Below are 19,351 nucleotides of genomic sequence, written 5' to 3' on the forward strand. Positions count from 1 at the left end.
TCGCTGTTCTGCTGCCCTCAGGAGAAATTGAGGCGTCAGTGCCAGCTGACCTAATATTTATTTTACTTGTGTAAATCGGAAATATCCTAAAGGCAGCGTTCTAACAGGTAAAAGTAAGGTGTTTCCCTAGCTAGGGAAAAAAGAAAAAAAGAAAAAGATGAACTTCTTTGTTGTCAGCTATATACAAGCTTGAAAACTTGCGTAATGGTTTCACTTTTCACTGTATGTCGACCTCTTAGGAGTTGCTTGCATTATTTCCATATAACTAAAAATTGCTGTTAATGTGAGTACTGAAGGGAAGAGAAACATCAAGAGGTGAAAATTATACTGCTGGAAAAGGGCAAAATTACTTTAATGAAAGCTCTGTTATAATTTGAAGAAATTGGAAGGAATTCTGCATAGAGAAAAGGAAATTGTGTGTGTGTGTATATATATATTTAAAGCAAAAAGAAAGTTTCTTCCTCTTCTCATAAGAATTTAATGAGTGTCTCAGTGAGGGCTACAAAGATGGAGGAGGGTCTGGAGGTCGAGAGGTGTGAGGAGCGCTGAGGTCCCTCGGTGTGCTCAGCGCAGAGCAAGGAGCTGAGGGGAGGCCTGATGGCAGCTGCAGCTCCTCACAGAGAGCGCAGGGCAGCGCTGAGCTCTGCTCTGTGTGACAGCGACAGGGCCTGAGGGAACGGCGTGGAGCTGCGTCAGGGGAGAGCAGCTGGGGGTCAGGGACAGGGCTGCACCAGAGGTGGTGGGCATGGAACGGGCTGCACAGGGCTGCGGGCACGGCCCTGAGCTGATGGAGCTCAAGGTTTTGGGCAGTGCTCACAGACAGAGTTTGAATATTTTGGGTGCTCCTGTGTGGAGCCAGGAGCTGGACTCCAGATCCTTATGGGTCCCTCCTGTACCTTAGGGGTGTTACTTTATAAGAGTTTGCCAGTAAGGAAGCTGTGGAAATGAAGATCTTCATGCTGTGAATTGCAGTATTTCCCTTCCTTGCCTGTGCAACACTGTTATCCTGTAGTTGTTCATCTTTTAGTTTTATGGGCTGTTAATCACAGCTGTAATCAGTCACCTATTCACAAAGTGATAGAGAGCCAGTTTTCACATTTTTCCTTCCCTTCCTCCTCCCCAGCTAATGTTGCCAAGTATTTGAAGTTCTGTGTTAAAATAGCTTCATAGTATTTATGTGGGAATTTCAGTGTTGCTGTTCTTTTCAAGGTCCAGCTCTCCTCCTTGTAGAGCAATCATGCCAATTATAATCCTGTATTTATACTCTTAAAATACTGAACTAGAAAGAACTTTTGATTAAACTGCACTAACTGTTTTAAACCTCCGTGTTTCTGTATCCGTGATTAAATGCACATCTTTACAGCTGTTTCTCTCTGACACTAGAATATGTTTTCTGTACTTGTACTGTCTTTGCTAATAATGTCCAGTATCTGTCTGCAATTTTTGTATATTAGAATTTTCTTTGTTAACCCGAGCAGTTGGTATTCAGATAATTAAACTGTTTCTGTGCAATGAAAAATAACTAACTTACTTTTCATTTTTCCATTTCACCAGATTGTAGAATGGAACGTCTGGATAAAACAATCAATAGCTACCTGGATGTTTGGCTTGGACCCAGAGGTAGGCTTTTTCAGAAAATAAAATAGTATAACTGATTCAAAAGAACAGACACTGGAGCATAAGAAGAACATTCCTAGCAACCTGACCTTGAAAAGTGATCAGTTTTCTTAATATCTACAGAGCAACATAATGTGTGATTCTGTAAGAAAGTAGAAATATCTCAGTGCATGTTCTCTTCTAACCTGGAGAGCTGCTTATTTTTTAGCTACAGCAGTCTGAGATGCTGTTCTCTTTACTAGCAGTTACATGCCAGTGTTAGCCTCAGTGACCTACTGATCTCACTCAGGTCTTCACAGGTTTTGTCTTAGAAGTTAATGATAGGTTGTATTGGAAAATAAATCTTGTTAGACTTTGCATTTGATGAAACAAAAATACCGTTATCCTCATAATTGGAGCTGCTTACTTCACTTTCATTGAAATAAATTTTAAGAAGTATTTTTTAGAATGCATTTCTTCTTTGGAACCATTCTTTTTAAAGAAACAGTGGTTTTGGTGAGCTGTTCACTGGGAAAAAGTTCACAAGTGGAGAGCAGAAATCCTGCTCAGTATGAAGGGAGAGGCATTAACACCAGAGAAGACAGTGTCCTTGCATGAGGGCTTTCATCCAGGCTTCGTGTGATCCCGTAGCGGGTGCACAGTTAACCCATGTGGTGTTGCTCAGTACTTGTTTTTCCTCTTCCAGCAGCGTACTTCCTCCTGCTGCCTACCCTCTTTCTCTGTCCAAATGAAGCTCCCGCTGTTGCCTCACAGGATGAGGTCCATCGGGGAGCTCCTCTGATCCTTCAGAGAGTGCTTTCTGCTTGCTCTTGAGTTGTTTGGTGCCCTGGTTGTGCTCACCTTCATGCTAAACCTGTTTAGATTAGTCAGGATGTTGTGATATGACACACTGTTCATACTTTCACGTAGCCTATATTTGCCATGTTTTGAAAATTAAGGCAGTAAAATCCAAACAGATCCCAGGTTTTCTTAGCCATTTCCCAACCTATGTTTTAAAGCCTTATCTCTTACGATCAGCTTACACATTTGACTCCTTTGCAAAGAAGACATTGCTGGTTCATGGTTTGGCAAGCATAGCTTCGATCCTTTAGACAGGGCTCAGGTGAAGGTAGTTAAATGCCATGCTGTTGCTGGGTAGAGACCACGGCAGTGACTGTGGAAAAAAGTGTGACGCACTTGTCTCAGGCATTTCTCTGAAGTGCTTTTTCTGGGGAGCTGATGTGCTTTTTCAGTATTTTGCCAGCTGATCTGAGTAGTCAAACGGGACTGACTGTGTTGTGTTTCATTGCGAACACAAGGACTACAAAATTTAAGTATCGTAATTAGCACATTTGTTAATCTAGTTAGGCTAGTATTGATACAGTGCAGACTACAGAAAGCTATCAGGACCATCTGCTGAGACCCTCAGAGCGTCCACTTCACTACTAGCTTTGCTGGCTCTATGAGGGAATAAAAACTGTGCTGTTGGGAAAGGCTGATTTGAGAGAACGAGAGAAGATGATAGAATCATAGGATCATGGAATAGCTCAGGCTGGAGAAAACCTTAAAGGTCATCAGGTCGAACCGCAGCCTAACCATACTACCCTAACTCTAACAGCCCTCTGCTAATCATGTCCCTGAGCACCGATTGCTGAAGCTTTGCTTTATAATTTGAACTCGTCTTTGGTATTCAGGATGGATGGAGCTTCTGAGCAGTAGTTAGTATTTCACTCATAATAATTAGATAGTAGTTTAGAAATATCTTTGCCTTATAAAGATTTCTATTTCCTTTAACAACCATGTAAATAAAATCTTGCTTCTGAAGTTGTTTGTAATTAGTAACATAGCCCTTGATAAAAAGATTTGCTGTTCTCCCTTCATCTTTCTCTGTCATTCTGATGCTAGAATCATTCTTGAGTAAAGATTTTTCTGGATGCATTGAGTTCTTCTCCACTCAAAAGTCTAAGTGTTTGTAATTTTGTTTGTTTGTTTCAGATCCCAGAGTAAAAGGATGGCTTCTTCTGGAAAATTATACACCTACCTTTATCTTCTCAGCCTTGTACTTACTAATCGTATGGCTAGGACCAAAGTACATGCGGAACAAACAACCGTTCTCATGCAGGGGGATTCTAGTGGTCTACAACCTTGGACTCACACTGCTTTCTCTGTATATGTTTTATGAGGTAGGAAAAAGCATTTGGGTTGGGGTTATTTTGCAGTGTCTGTTTTAATTATACTGGCTTGTGTTGAAAATGATCTATGAAGATAGTCCTGCTAAACATGGGGAAACGTCAGCAAAAATGTTACATGATTCTTTAATGTCACTTCTGAGAGGAGAATACTCCCAGTGCCTAGAAGACAGGCTTAACTGGATTGCTTTGATAGATTGTACAACATACTTGGCAGCAAAACTATATCTTGAGTGCAAAATGTGTTTTATTTAAATGTGTTTAATCACAAACTCTTTGCATCTGTTTGTGTAAGCTTGGAAGCTTACACATGTCCTCTTAATTTTGCTGAAACAAATTTTGCATCTAGACAGTTGTGATTCATCTGTTTGTGAATGTTAAAATCTGAACATACAAATAGATTTCAAACTGAAGTGGACTTATTTTCTTTCTTAACAAAACAAAGATTTGTGCACTATCAAGTTTTCTGCTTCCGTAGAGCTATTTAGCTGCTCGTAATTGAGATTGCATGCCTTTGATTAACGTGAAAATGGAAAACTCTGGCAATTTAAATAAGAATGTGGTCAATAAACAATGCAGCACGTGGCTTTAATGTACAGAATATTGTGGCTTGCCTTTAACCAGAAGCATTTCTCTTTTTGGTAAGGAGTTATTTCATTTTCAACATGGAATTACAAACAAAAGCTAAAGCTCCTGCTTTCCTTGAGTGGAAGAGGGGGACATTTGCTTAGAAATACATGCAAGTTATAATTCTTAGAAGTTTGTAGTGTCTTAAGAGATGAATTTAGATAGGAAATGATTTAAACTTAAAGGCAATTTCTCTTGTATAGAGAAGAGTTCAGTCAAAATTGCTGTATTGATTTGGATCATTGAGAATTTTGATGCTTAATTCTTTAGGATGAGCAGTGTGGGATTCAATAGGTACTTAGAACAGCTTGTATTCTCTATTTGTTCTCACTTCTAATCTTCCTTTCAGGATATTCTAAATCCTGAGTGAGTGTGTGAGTGTGAGGAGTGCATACAGAATTTGCACATTGATGTGTTAACACATAGTGTTGCTGTGGACTTCATTGACAGTACCTGCATTGTTAGTTTATCCAGACATTACTTATACAGTAATTCATATTATTTTAACCTTTATATTACAAGTGCCAACTTTTCTTCAGTTGTACTAAGTATGGATAAAATTCTTAGCATAGCCAATCTTCTTTTCTTGAATACTTGAAATAATTCTCATAGTTTCCAAATGAAAACTACTGTATGAATTTAAACAATAGAAAAGATTTGAACTGCTGATTGTAGGCCTTTATAAGACTTTCCTTGCTAATAGTGAGTAGGTTACTAAGAAAAGTTTATGTTGAAGTTCCTTGTACTTGCAACCACTTGAATAGCTTTTATATTATCTCATCCTTCACAGTTACAACACGGTGAATATGAAGGTTTATGCTTTCTATAAAGTAAAACTCTTCACATGGGTTTGAACCACCCTTTCTGTAAAGAAGTTTTTCCTGATATCCAAACTAAGTATCCCCTGGAGCAACTTGAGGTCATTCCCCTTGTCCTGTCATATAAAGCTGCAGTGTTATGACGACTCATGATAAACTCATGATAACTCATGACAATTACAACAAAATGCTTTTGAGATCATCTTGTGAGTTTGCTCTTTTGTAGCCTCTGTTGTCTTAGAAGACCACTGGATGTCCTTTACTGTGAACATTCCATGCTTCTTCCCTGCCAATGCAGCAATGACGTGGTGGACTTTAGGGCTACAAAGGCGATGGGGGGCCTGGAGCATGTCCCTCACAAGGAGAGACTGAGAGACACGGGGCTGTTCAGGCTGGAAAAGAGAAGAATGAGAGAGGGTCTTGTCAATGCTTATCAAAGGATGGCATGGGGCCACCAGCCTCTTTTCAGTGGTGCCCAGCAACAGGGTGAGGGGCAACGGGCACAAACTGAAGCATAGGAAGTTCCATACAAACATGACAAAAATTTTCTTTACAATGAGGGTGACAAAGCACTGGAACAGACTGCCCAGAGAGTCTTTTTCTCTGGAAATATTAAAAACCTGCTCAAACGTTTTCCTGTGCAACCTACTGTAGGGAACCTGTTTTAGCAGCGGGTTGAACTAGAACATCTCCAGGGTCCCTTCCAACCCCTGTGATTCTGTGACTTGGGAGCAAGCAGTGGTCTGCAGCAAGGACTGATGCCTTAAAATATTGCAAGTCGACAGCCTTGCTGACATAACACTGTGCTGCTCGCTGTTTGCAGGATGAAAGCCAAAGAGCCAGGTGATAGTGAAAAAGTCAGATTCCTAAATTTAATGTACATCTGCTGGCTGCAGTGAGTGCCTCTGTAATAGCCATGTCAGTATAAGGCCAGCAACAGCCTCACTCAGACTACGTCTGTCACTGAAATTTAGCTGTGAAGGATGAGTGATCATCAGTCACAATTCATGACACGTGTTCTTTTTCAAGCTAAATTGATGGCAATAAACATTCAAAAAAAGGAAGAAGGAGGTATAATACCTTTCTCATCTCTGTATTTCATTGTATTTCAGCTGAATTAAACTTTTATCAGACCTAGTTTGAGGACAATCACAAAACAGCACCACATACAAACTTGTTCAATATCCTATCTGAAAATAAACCATTTTATTAGCTTGCTATTAAACTTCTGCCTGGGAGTTTCTCCTGAGTTATAGCTGTCATGGTTCAGCCTGTGAATCATAGCATCACAGCTCAGTTTTAGTGATGTGTGACCAAAACATGATATTGAAGTGAGGCGTCCTCCCAACCAAGATGAGAACGATGATCTCGTTGGTTTTCTGACCTTTTTATCTGAATGTTTGTATGCACTAACATAGGGGTGGGAAAAAAGTGTGGGATTTGTAAAATTCCAGCTACTGTGTTCTTGCTTCACTTGGTGGTCTGATGGTCTTTTTGGTCTTTAAAATCACATCTTAGACTTCTTATTCAGGGTTTGTAGGTAGTATTTTATGTACATAATAAGTATAAATTATCTATTCTGGCATTTAATGACTGGAAAAAGCTGGGGTGTGTTCTGATACTATCAAAAGAAAGCGGTGGGCTGCTTGTCTCAGATAATTTTAGAGGAAGGCAGGCCCTGGGGAGTGGAAGAGGTTCCTCTCAACTGCCCTGTCAGTTCCTATTTGAGGAAACTGGCCTGTGATGAAGGCTCACTTTCTGAAAGCAATCTCTGTGTCTTCACTCTTCATATGAAGCACCTGCCAGTAGCCAGGCTTGGGCCTTGGCTGGTATCAGAACACAGAATCCTTCCCCACCAGCCATTTCCACAGCCAGTTCAGAGCGGTGCAGGTATGCTGCTTTATTTTGATAGCAAATGTGATAAAAACCACATGCTGCAGCATTTTGAGGAACTCGATTGCAGCACAAACATACTATAAAAATGAAAGAGAGAAGGAAGAGAATCCTACTTAAGCACAAAAGCGACTTCAAACTGCCGTGTTTTCCCTGGGGCTGAGGAACTTAACACTGCCTTGGAGTGCTATTTTAACTGGATTATGAAGGAGCTGTCCTCTTGGCGTGTCATTTCAAAATGGCAGACTCTGGAAATGATTACAGTCAGCCTGTTCTGCACAGGTTAATTTCTCAAGAGAAGATAGCCTGTGGCCGTGCATCAGCAGTGCCATTAGCAAGCCTGGGCTCCTGCCAGCCTTGAGCTGGAGGACGTCCTGAGGTCAGCTGGCCAGGAAAGGCCATCTTGGGCCCACAGCAGCTGTAGGAGGGCTCAGGAGGTTGAAGCAGGCCACAGGAAGCACAATAAATTACTTAAATGCACCCGCTGACAATTTGTGACACCAACATTTTAAGCGAACAGCTCCATTAGCTCCATTTATCGTTTTTTGCATTGATGTGCCCAGCTCTGTACGCAGCGCAGCCGTCTGGGAACTGCTGTTGGTCAGATCTCAGAGCAGCCTATTGTTTCTGTTTTCTGAGGCCTTCCAGCATGTGCTGAAAGTGCTGTGGCTGTAATAAATAGTGGGAGAGCAGCTGATCCCTCTGAAAAACCATCACCTATGGGTACCGTGTGTTACTCAAAGCAAGGCTCACAGACAGTAGTATGAGCTCGTGGCAGCTTTTGACCTCTTAGTTTCTTTTGGAAAGGAAGGTTTGATTTTTCTTGAGTAACTATACTATTTCTATGTGAAAAGATACTGCTGTTTCCTACAAACATTGCCTTGCTTGTATCATTTACAGCATTATGACTGTGAAATAACACTACCATTCCTAGCATATTACAATATACTCTTCTGGAAACAAGGAAATACTTGACTGAAGTTTTACTGAAGCTACCTACATTCACACTGATACCTTTATTCTTTAAATAGCAGAATCATTCTGGACACCTTCTGTCAAGCTTTATGTAGTGAACCTGTATCCTTGCAGGGAAAGCCCTCTGGGTGTCACTGTGCTAGCCTTTGCTCTGAAGGAATTCCTGGAAGAGCTGGAGATGGAGGCTGACCCTTGCTGTTTGCAATAATCACCGTGCAAAAGTGATTATTCCTCTGTTTCTCACCCTTCTTTGAACTGTGAAATCTGCATGAAGACATCTGTAAGCTCTTAGCAACACTGTTACAGCACAGTGTGATCTGCCTGATGGACTAGTGAGCACCCAAGAAACCTTATAGGCTTTCCCTCAGTGGTGTCAGAGTAGCTTGGTGTAAGGTTTGTCCAGAGAGGGTAGCTGGTACCTGGATGAGTTCTCCTTGCTGCTTGGATAGAGAAATTGCTTGGGTCTGCTGCTGATGCACAAGGCTGCCTTGCTGTCACTGTCATGGTAATATTGATTGTTCTCCATTACATGAGGTAATTTCAGGTCTTTATGTTAAGGTATTACTGGATGTCTTTCCCCCCCCTCCCTCCTCCACTAAATAGTGGCCATAGTTCTATTTCAGGAGGTCTAAAGTAATGACCTAGACTGATTGGGTATTTTTAAAGGTAATTTAGGGAGAAAATGAGCCATGAAAGAAATAACATTAGGAAAAGGTCATTTAAATCATAATCTTTATTGTACCTTTCAGAATTAATTTCCCATTCACAGTTCTGGACAGCGTTTAATAGCACCAGTTATTGTAGCAACTAATTATTTTAAATGATTTACAGTACATTGAGTTTTTAACCATGGCCTTACAAAGCCTGTTTTTTTTTTTCTTTAATTCTCCATGAGTGTAGATAAGGCCCAGAATGGACAAGTCACTTGTGCAGGATGTCTGTCCGTGCTTTTGGAAGGATTTTTTAGGTTGCCTTCCCATTCTTTTTACAATTGGAAGTAGTTTAAATTCCCTATTCCTCTTCTAATACTATTTCCAAGAGGAAAAAATGTCTTTCTAAACATCAAGCAGGCTCTTCTGTCATGATTATTACTTTAATAGAAGCACTGATGGCAACCTCTTAAAAGTCAGAAGCCAGAACCACCAGGGTTCTCCCTTGGTTTTAAAAATAAATAGCTTAAATAGCAAGCTGCCTCCTGGCCACGTTATAAGCCAAGACACTTGTTCTCATCCCGTCCTCACACCTACTGCCCTCTCAGGTCCCACCTTCAAAATCTCCCCTTCCAGGTGCTCCTCCATCTCGCCCTTCAGAGCCTGCTTCAGCCTCTCCCTTTGCAGTCTGCCTGCTCCCCATCACCCCTCATACACAGAGCTCAGGGACAGCGGTGTGATCCACAGCTGTGGGAAAAGCATGGGACACGGGCGCTGGCAATGGATCCGGATTCCACCTTGGTTTCAGCCAGCCCCAGGCAAAGGACTCCTCATCACCCTCTCATGACTGGTAGCTAGCTGGTCATTACTCCTTAATTAGTCTGCAAAGTAATTTTGTCATATTTGAGGTATTATTTGATATATCAGGAAGTCAGGCAGGCAATGACAGAGACTGAAGAGGAAATCACTTGGATGGTGAAGAATGTAATGTGCTTGGAATTAGGGATTTATTTAAAAAGATTTAAAGAATCAACATATGGTAAAGCATTAGTTGTTAACTGTTAAGGATAGCAAAGCTGAAAGGTTTGTTCTGTTATACGGCTGAAAAAATTGTAGTCAGATCCTCATGTTTGCAATTGTATTTTGTAATCTTTGGTATTACCAATTATAACTTGTAATCTTTGGTTGTTCCCTTTCTCCAGCAATGAGATCATCAGCTGAAGGGAGAATCTGTCTAGGAACAAACACATGCTGTGTGGGATAAGCTGGAGCACTATCTCCTACTTTTATTCTGTTACGCTGCAATTGAAGAATTTCTATTAACTCACCCTTCTTTATGATTCAACTAGTGCCTGGAGCTGAAACCCAGCCTAGTGTCACACTGAGGTGTCCACATATGCCTTGTCACCACGTGTCTCCCAAAGCTTCTGTCAGGGTTTGGGTTCACTGTGAGGCACGGTGTTGGCACCGACTGACACTTTGTTCTTTGCTCTCCCCAGTTGGTGACAGGAGTATGGGAGGGAGGATACAATTTCTACTGTCAGGACACACGCAGTGGAGGTGAAGCTGATATGAAGGTAATGTAATCAAGACTTCAGGCTAATTACATTTTCAATTGTCTCCTTGAATGTAAGTAGAAAGCAGAATGGTATCGATCATGCAGTTTTTGTTCAAACTGTGTGTTTTTTTCTCCTTCCACAGTATGGATGGGTGATGCATGGTCAGACATAAGAATTAATCAACAGTATATTCATTGATATTTACAATTTCTGTGAATAATTGTATGTACACTTCCATGTGTTCCCAGCTTAAAAAACAGAATTGATCTTCAGTCTGTATCTGGCCACTGTGTGTCCGTTCTCTGTCTGTGGGAAGGTGTGGTGATGATTTCTTCTCAGATCTTGCCTTTACAGGCAGCACTACAGCGTTTTTTGCCATAGTTTACTAAATACTGTCTGGTCACAATGTGCAGTACTTTTAAAACTTGTTTCCTCCTTTCTAGATCATACGTGTCCTCTGGTGGTATTATTTCTCCAAACTCATTGAGTTCATGGATACCTTCTTTTTCATTCTGCGGAAAAATAATCATCAGATCACTGTCCTGCATGTCTATCACCATGCAACGATGCTGAATATTTGGTGGTTTGTTATGAACTGGGTGCCTTGTGGTCACTGTAAGTACTGGGTTATGATGGGATATGCTGGCATCAGAGGCCTTGTTTTGATTTTCATTTGGTCAAATCAAACATTTCTGGTATCTTCAAGTGCAGGATGTGTTGTTTCTGATGCTAAGCTATTTTGCTGAATTGCAGCCGTTGCTGGAGATATTAAGATGCCTGAGGGGTGTCTGGAAAATACACGACTATGTAGCTTGAAGATTTTACTTGACAGTTTGACATTTGTTTTCTGCAGCAGTCCAGGTCTGGCACCTATCAGCCTTGCTTTCTCTTTTTTTGGAGACCCTCAAATGAAACAATGTTTTTTTCCAAGGAAGAACCAGAAATGTGTTTTGACTGCAAGATGTCTAATAGTGACACTTGTCCTTAAATCTGTAAAGTTCACCTGAGATGTAACTTTCACAAATTAATCTCATTTTATACTCGTAACCACAACAAATGATTTCAATTAAAATGTTGTTGTCCCCTGAGCACTAATGAACTTGACTGAATGTGTCTTAAGTGAAAGGTTTCCGTGTCTCTCTTGTCTAAATCCTTCTAACCTCTGGCAACCTTGCCAGATTCTTTAATGTCCTTTGTTTTTAGTTGTCATCTACTTTACTAACTGTATTAGCGTGGTTCAGTTGTGGTTCAGATATGCACGTTAATCCAAGAGAAACCTTTTGAAATCCAGTGGGTGTGAACTAGCAGCAAGGCAGACCAAGTAGCTGGATTGCTCAGGAGTCTGCTTTCCTAGCCAAACAACATAGAAACTCATATTTGTTTTGTGTTGTCAGCACGACAGTGAGTAATGTTGAACTTATGGGAAGCGTGCATCCAGAACCACATTTTCCTATAAAGAAGTCAATCTCTGTTTATAGAACAGTCCAAAGTGCAAGTACTTAGAGTCTATCTTGAGTTTTTGTGGTCTTGAAAATACTTCTGCGCTATTTCTGGTGATGTGTTTTTCTTCTTCCTTACCAATCTCTGTGTCACGCGTGGTCATCCAGTGCCACACAGTTTGGTGCTAAGCTAAAACTGAAATTTATTTGATGACTAAAGATGCCGCAAACAAGGACAAATGGAATGGTTAGCTTTCACATTCAGAAGCTACTCGTTGCTTTTGCTTATAAATGACCAAATAGGCTCCCTCCCAGAAAGTGAAATTGGCCTAAAATTAGATTGGAGAAGCTGTGGATTGTTGGGCATGTTTACATGACTCATTTTTATCAGCTTCCTATTGACAAGATGGAGTGTAGAAAAATAATAAATAGAGCAAACAAAATCAGAAGGCTGATATACAGCACACAGTGGCAAAGCATCTCAAACACTCGGTTGAGTCAGCATTCTCAGTTGAGTTTCAGGAGAGGGGAGTTTTTTGCTTTTGTTCTAAGAGAAATCATATTTTAAATAGTAGCCATTTTGAGCTTTTGGTTCCATGTAACAGCATTTTCCTGGTAATTCAGGGTACTTTCTCCTTTGCTGTTTCAGCTTATTTCGGTGCCACACTGAACAGCTTTATCCATGTCCTCATGTACTCCTACTATGGATTGTCGGCTGTTCCAGCGATGCGTCCTTATCTGTGGTGGAAGAAGTACATCACTCAGGGGCAGCTGGTGAGTGATGAGCTCTTGTAGCACTTCAGCAGGTTCTTGTGTTCTCAGTGGGATCTTTTGGCCTTTACCAACAGAAAATTTTGCTATGGATAGAAGGGGAAGTGAAATCTAAAAGCTTTTACATCTTCATGCACACAGGTCACTTTAGAAATCCAGCTTCTGCCTCTCTGTACTGCTTTCAGGGCAAAAGGGAGGTAGGAACTGATGGCGTGCATAAATCAGTGCTGAGCAGTTCAGTTCTTTTTGTATCTCTCCAAGCTGTGTGGCAAGAGGTATTGGGGAATCTCAGTGCTGGGTTTTTGGGGTCTTGGGAGCTAGAGAGGAGGAGCCGTGTAGGCAGGGTGCTTGTTGCTCAGGCTGATGCTGAGAGGGCAGAGCAGAAGCAGAGTGCTACACAGTCTGCAACTAACAAGGCCCTTCATTCTAGTCCTGCAGGACAATGGATTTTCTGTCCCACATTTTGCATGCAGTTGCAAATGGTTTATTAAAAACTGTTCAATATTTCTGTTCTTCTTCCGCACTTTAAATGGGCAGATTTTTTTTCACTTGTAATTCTGCGTTGTGTTTGTTGCATCCATTTGTTTTGTTTCCTGGGTGTACAGAGATGATGCCTGAATGCTGTGGACTGGGGGTGAAAAGAGCACTGAAATTAAGCAGTGAGGCACATGCTGCAGTGACTCTGATGTGTATAATGTGCCAGAGCTGCACAAGAAAGTGTGCATAGGCATTTTGTTCTCCTCATTTTATAGATGGGAAAGACAAAGCCTAGAGGTTTTTTAAATTATTGTTAATATTTACTTCTATGATTCTTTTTCTCCCCACTCTCAGAACCCTGATTAGGTTTAGTAGCATTTGCTGGTGATTGTCAGCAATTCAGAGTTCAATTCTCAAAATCCTTTTTCTTAGCACTGTTTCTTCCAGAAGGAAGGCGAAGCACAGCAAAGTTCTGTGTGGTTTAGCAGGTTGTTTTGTTTTGTTTTGTTTCCCTTCCAGATTTGGGCCCTGTTCTTCATCTGTGCTGTCTGAGCGCTGCAGATTGCAACTGCCTCTGTGGTGTAGCTGCTCCCCTGGCTATTGTCACAGCGCTTCCATTTCCCTGCCTGCTCTGCATGGCAATTGCATCTCTTTTCAAATAAACATTCCCTAATCTGGTAGCCTTCATGTAAGGATGGATTTTTTGCCTGAAGGCCTTTGCAGCACATAAGCCCAAACTGTTGATTTTTTTCCAAAAGAGAAAACCGAAGGTAGTTGTAGACAGGTGTAATGAACCTCTGATCTCTTCCGTGCCCCCGTTCCCCCAGCTTCTCTGCTTCATATGTGCAGTTTTTGACTTAAAATTCTTTCACTGGAGCCATATATAGGGTAGTCTCAGCCTGTGGAAGAGGTGACGCTGGATTTTTAGCAGAGCTACTGTGTTAGGCTGGCAGAGCCAAACCCTGGTGAGCTCTCCCTCGGGAGGTGGTGGTCTTTGTTCCCTAGGACACTTATAAACTGATTCTATGTAGGTTACAGTAATGCTCTAAAATGGAACAATATTAAATAAAATCACTTAAGCAACAGAATATCACAACCTGAAAGTCTTGCTAAATCATGTTTACTTTGTTTTAGTAAAATAGAGAAGAAGAATGCATCAACCTTAGGTCGTTTTGGAGACACCTAATTAGGTTTTGGTCAATAATGGCTTTTTCCCTTCTTGCACTGACGTGCTCTGGTTTTTGTTTTGTTTTGTTCTGTTTTGTTTTTTCTTTCCCCAGATTCAGTTTGTCCTGACAATCTTCCAGACCAGCTGTGGTGTTGTTTGGCCATGTGCGTTTCCTCAGGGGTGGCTGTATTTCCAGATTTTTTACATGATTTCTTTGATTATCCTCTTCACAAATTTCTACATTCAGGTAAAAGTCATAATATTCATAGATTCTTTATACCATTCTGCTGGTTTTGTTTCATTGGAAAGCTGTTTTACAGAAAGATCTGCTTGAAATAGCCTTTTTCTTCCAGCAACATGCATGCATTTTTAATGTATTATACTTACTGGTCTACCCACAACTTCGAGAGCTTCAGGTGTGCTGTCTACGAAATTCAAAACTGTTAGAAATCTCTATAAGCAGAGTATCTCAGAAACACATTTTACTAATGCAGTTTTAACTACAGATAAGGGAGAGGAGGAGCTTAATTTAGGAAACAGTTTTTCATTTTGAAATAAAACAGCAACCTCTGAAGTGCACAAGCAAATTGTTTCCTACTGTTCTTATAAGGGTAAATGCTTAGATCACAGAATCACAGAATCACAGAATCACAGAATCACCCGGGTTGGAAGGGACCTCAAGGATCATGTAGTTCCAACCCCCCTGCCTAGCAGGGCCACCAAACATACACATTTAGATCAGGTTGCCCAGGACCCCGTCCAACCTGGCCTTGAACACGTCCAGGGACGGGGCATCCACAACCTCCCTGGGCAGCCCGTTCCAGGGCCTAACCACTCTCCTCGTAAAGAACTTCCCCCTAACATCCAACCTAAATCTTCCCTCCTTCAACTTGGATCCATTTCCCCTAGTCCTGCTATTGTCAGCCCTTATGAAGAGTTTACTCCCCTCCTGGGTGTAGGTTCCCTTCAGGTATTGATAGGCTGCAATGAGGTCGCCCCGCAGCCTTCTCTTCTCCAGGCTGAACAAGCCCAACTCCCTCAGCCTGTCCTCATAGGGGAGGTGCTCTAGCCCCCTGATCATCTTAGTCGCCCTCCTCTGGACCCTTTCCAAAATCTCCATGTCTTTCTTGTACTGAGGGCTCCACACCTGGACACAGTACTCCAGATGGGGCCTCACAAGAGCCGAGTAGAGAGGGACAATCACTTCCCTGTCCCTGCTGACCACCCCTCTCCTGATGGAGCCCAGGATCCCATTTGCCTTTCGAGCTGCCAGAGCGCACTGCTGGCTCATGTTGAGTCTCTCGTCCATCAGGACCCCCAGGTCCTTCTCTGCCGAGCTGCTCTCAAGGACCACTCCTCCCAGCTTGTACGGGTGCCTGGGGTTCTTCCGGCCCAAATGCAAAACCTTGCACTTTGCCGTGTTGAACCTCATTAGGTTCACCCGAGCCCAGCTTTCCAGCCTGTCGAGGTCCCTCTGAATGGCATCCCTTCCTTCCACCGTATCAACCGCACCACTCAGCTTGGTGTCGTCAGCAAACTTGCTGAGGGTGCACTCAATTCCCTCATCGATGTCATTGATAAAGATGTTAAAGAGCACCGGTCCCAAGACAGACCCTTGGGGGACACCACTTGTTACCGGCCTCCACCTGGACATAGAGCCATTGACCATCACCCTCTGTCTGCGGCCTTTCAACCAATTGCTTATCCATCGCGTCGTCCACCCATCAAATCCACTTCCCTCCAATTTGGAGATGAGGATGTGGTGGGGGACCATGTCAAAGGCCTTGCTCAGGTCCAGGAAAATGACATCGGTCGCCTTCCCTTCGTCCACCAATGCCGTCACTCCATCATAGAAGGCCACAAGATTAGTTAGGCATGACCTTCCTTTGGTGAAGCCGTGCTGGCTGTCTCGGATCACATGCTCATTCTTTATGTGATCGAGCATGTTGTCCAGGAGGATCTGTTCCATGATTTTCCCAGGCACGGAGGTGAGACTCACCGGCCTGTAGTTCCCCGGGTCCTCCCTGCTCCCCTTCTTGTATATGGGAGTGACGTGATGCTTAGTTTATTTGCCTGAGAAACATCTGAAACTATCAGCACACAAAAATCTGGTTTGGGTTCACCTTTATAAGCATTTCCACATGGAAAATTAGCATTTTGAATTGAGTTTCTGTGGCATTTGTTTCATGTCTGAACAGATCTAGACTCAATCTATGTTGTTCAGAGTAGGTCACACTCAGGCTCTGGGCAAAGATGTACCTGTCTTCAGGAAATCAACCCCATGCAGTCCCATGCACTGACCTCAAACAGTGTTACCTAGTTTAAATGTCTCTTTTTACACTCTTTTCACCTGAACCTTTCAGGTCTGGTGAGAGTGACTGAGGCAGGAGAGAACATAGCAGGTGTCACCCTTCTGATCTTTTGGTGTTTCTTAAAATCAGTCCTGTGCTCCTGATCCCTTCCTGCATATGAACATGCAAATTAAAGATGATTGTATACCCCAAATATTATTCTACTTCCCTCATCAGGGTTACTCATATTTTAACTTTCCTTCACGTGCACAGTTGGAAATGTGTTCTCATCAGGCAATTGAACCCCTTTGACAAAGATTAAGTCATATGTATTTTTTCACTGTCACTAGTTTTTGTGCTGAGTCTCCTGAAAGCTGTTGGTTTTCACTCCTTTCTTGCTTTGCAAGTCTGCTGCAGCAAATTTGTTTCATATTTCTGTCTCTGAAACTGCCCTCACTGTTCCTGTTTACCCACTTCTTGTTCGGTCACTGCTGGAGATAGTCACCTGCAGTGCATCAAACCTCCCTCCTCCCTTGTCATTTTGAGTATATTCTTGTGCCATAGTCTGCTCATAAAATTGCTTCCCTGCTTCTAATTTACTGTTAACATATTACTGCCAGTGCTACCATCGTGCAGCAATCCCTGTTCTTTGCCAGTGAGCTAATTCTCTTCTTGTGATGAATGAAACACACAACGTAACCTCATACACAAAAAATGTTAGCTTGTTAGACTCTGCTGCCAGCACAAGGCCTTGACGGACGCAGATTTACTTCTAGCTTCTTGAATTGCTGTGAGAAAATTGTCTGAAATCTGTTTAAGTAAAACCATGTGTCTTTCTGTATATTCTAGACTTACAACAAGAAGGCATCCTCGAGGAGGAAAGAGTATCAGAATGGCTCTACAGCCACTGTGAACGGGTACACAAACAGCTTTTCTTCCCTTGAGAACAATGTGAAACAAAGAAAACAAAGGAAGGATTGAAGACCAAACTGAAAAACCATTTTGATAACCCCAACAACAAAATCATCTGATTGTAAAAGCACAATAAGAGTTGTGCACTAATACTCTAATGGCTACTGTAACTATTCCTGCCTAGAATAGTGTGACTTATGTAGGACTTAACCAGTGCAAACACCCTAGAAACTGTATACAGAACATAAAAGTAGGTTGAAGTTTAAAAATAATTCTGGGCTGTCACTGACCCCGCTATAGACTGTGGAAGGGAGTGTTATTGTAGTATATGACACTGCTGTTGCCTTACTAGTCAATACGATAGGTGCTGAATTATGATTCACAATTTGAAAACACTGTAATCTAAACTCCATTTTTTTTACTGTAGATCATGCATGTGATTGTAGAGGTAATTTGTATGATGCTGGTTTCAGTAGTTAAACACACATGCCTTAAATTAAAAAGCAGGGCCCAAAGCTTACGACTGGTTTAAAAATTAGGGTATGTTTCAACTTTTCAGTTGACTGACTTTTTATTAAAAAGTCGTGTAGAAGAATCCATGATCATTTTACTGGTCTGTATGTGATACACAGTGTTAGGTATCTCTTACGTGATACAGTGAAATTAGAAATGGTGCATTTAGTTTTGTATATTTGGCTTTAACTGACTAAGCAGTCACAAACCAGATGGAAAAGTTATTTTACCTTTTTAATAGATCTTATTTTTTTATTTGAAGTATGTCACTACTGTAAAATTAATTGGCGCTTACTCAGTCCGGTAAGACTTAAATATTTGTCTCTGAGGTTTAGGGTATATACAGGGTGGACCCATCTTTTATTTTCTCTTTCTTATTTCTGGGAATTCTTCAATGCTAAATGAAGAGTGGTTTTTAATATGGAAACTGGCAGAATTTCAAGTGTTGTTACCATAGCCATATCCACACTTTAAGAGCTACTGTTTAAATCTGTAACATATCCAGAGGTGTATTTAAAAGCGAAGACGGAAGGATGCTTTTCTGATGGAACCGTCTGTGTTTGAGTTGGTAACTGTGTTGGTCTTCATGTAGCATATGTTCATTTTTAAAATGTGCCTAACAAACATCTTTTCCCAAACAAGCAAAATTCAGTGGTCTAAGTCAAACGTAATGTTTTTTAAGTGTTACTGAAATGTGCTGGAGGTGTCTGTTCCTGTAGTGTGAGTTGTGTTTGTCACCAGTAATGTCTTGGCTTGTTATCTGAGGATTTGTTTAGAGAGCTTCTAAGGTTGCTCCTGTAAAATGTTGCCTTGCACCTATGAGGAGCCAGCTGCAAAGCTGAGATCTGTTGCTGGGATGTTACTCTCGTATCTGCCATGGTGGAGCCTGGCTTATGAATATCTCATTCATTAAGCTCTGAGAAATGGAATTGTGCAAGATGTTCAGTTGGTTATTGCTCAAGTTTAGCTATTTTTGATATTTATATAAATGCCAGTTTTAACTTGTTTAATTTTTCTTTTTTTAAATTAAACCTTTTTAAAATTTTTTGCACATTTCTTAGGGAATTAATAAGTTTTCCTGCTATCCTTGTGGGTTTTCATTCCTTGTTTTGAAGGAGACAGTGTCTGTCATGTTTACATTATCGAAGCTTGTGTGTGTGTCTTCATTTCTAGGTACTGGTTTGCAGAGTCTTTACATAGCTCAGTACAGCAGCTATACTGTTCAAAATAGGCTGTCTAAATGTGCTAGAAATAAACTCTTGGCTCATCTGAGTATACCTACGTTGTTAATGTTTGACATGGTTTAATCATTAAAACACTTTTGATGATCTCTGCCTGAATTTTATAGTGGGTTTGTACAGATTTACTATATTGCTGATTCCTGTGTAATGCCAAGAAGAAGTTGTCTTGACCAAAGGGCAGCTGCAGATATTTGGAGAAATTTAGCATGCCAGAGATTTGGTATCACATTCC

At 41.4% G+C, this 19,351-nt stretch overlaps 1 protein-coding gene across 1 annotated transcript; it reads left to right on the top strand.

The window, feature by feature from the left end:
• Nucleotides 1-1,562: 1,562 nt before the first annotated feature.
• Nucleotides 1,563-17,434, top strand: ELOVL5 (ELOVL fatty acid elongase 5; the record flags this gene model as incomplete). Its single annotated transcript, XM_079532618.1, has 7 exons — nucleotides 1,563-1,620; nucleotides 3,592-3,779; nucleotides 10,248-10,325; nucleotides 10,751-10,922; nucleotides 12,396-12,520; nucleotides 14,275-14,409; nucleotides 17,303-17,434. The coding sequence occupies 7 exons, from the start codon at nucleotides 1,563-1,565 to the stop codon at nucleotides 17,432-17,434; spliced, it is 888 nt and encodes a 295-aa protein (XP_079388744.1).
• Between the last annotated feature and the right edge of the window lie 1,917 nt (nucleotides 17,435-19,351).

Source organism: Tetrao urogallus (genome assembly GCF_951394365.1).
Source record: "Tetrao urogallus genome assembly, chromosome: 2".
Classification (NCBI taxonomy): Eukaryota; Metazoa; Chordata; class Aves; order Galliformes; family Phasianidae; genus Tetrao; species Tetrao urogallus.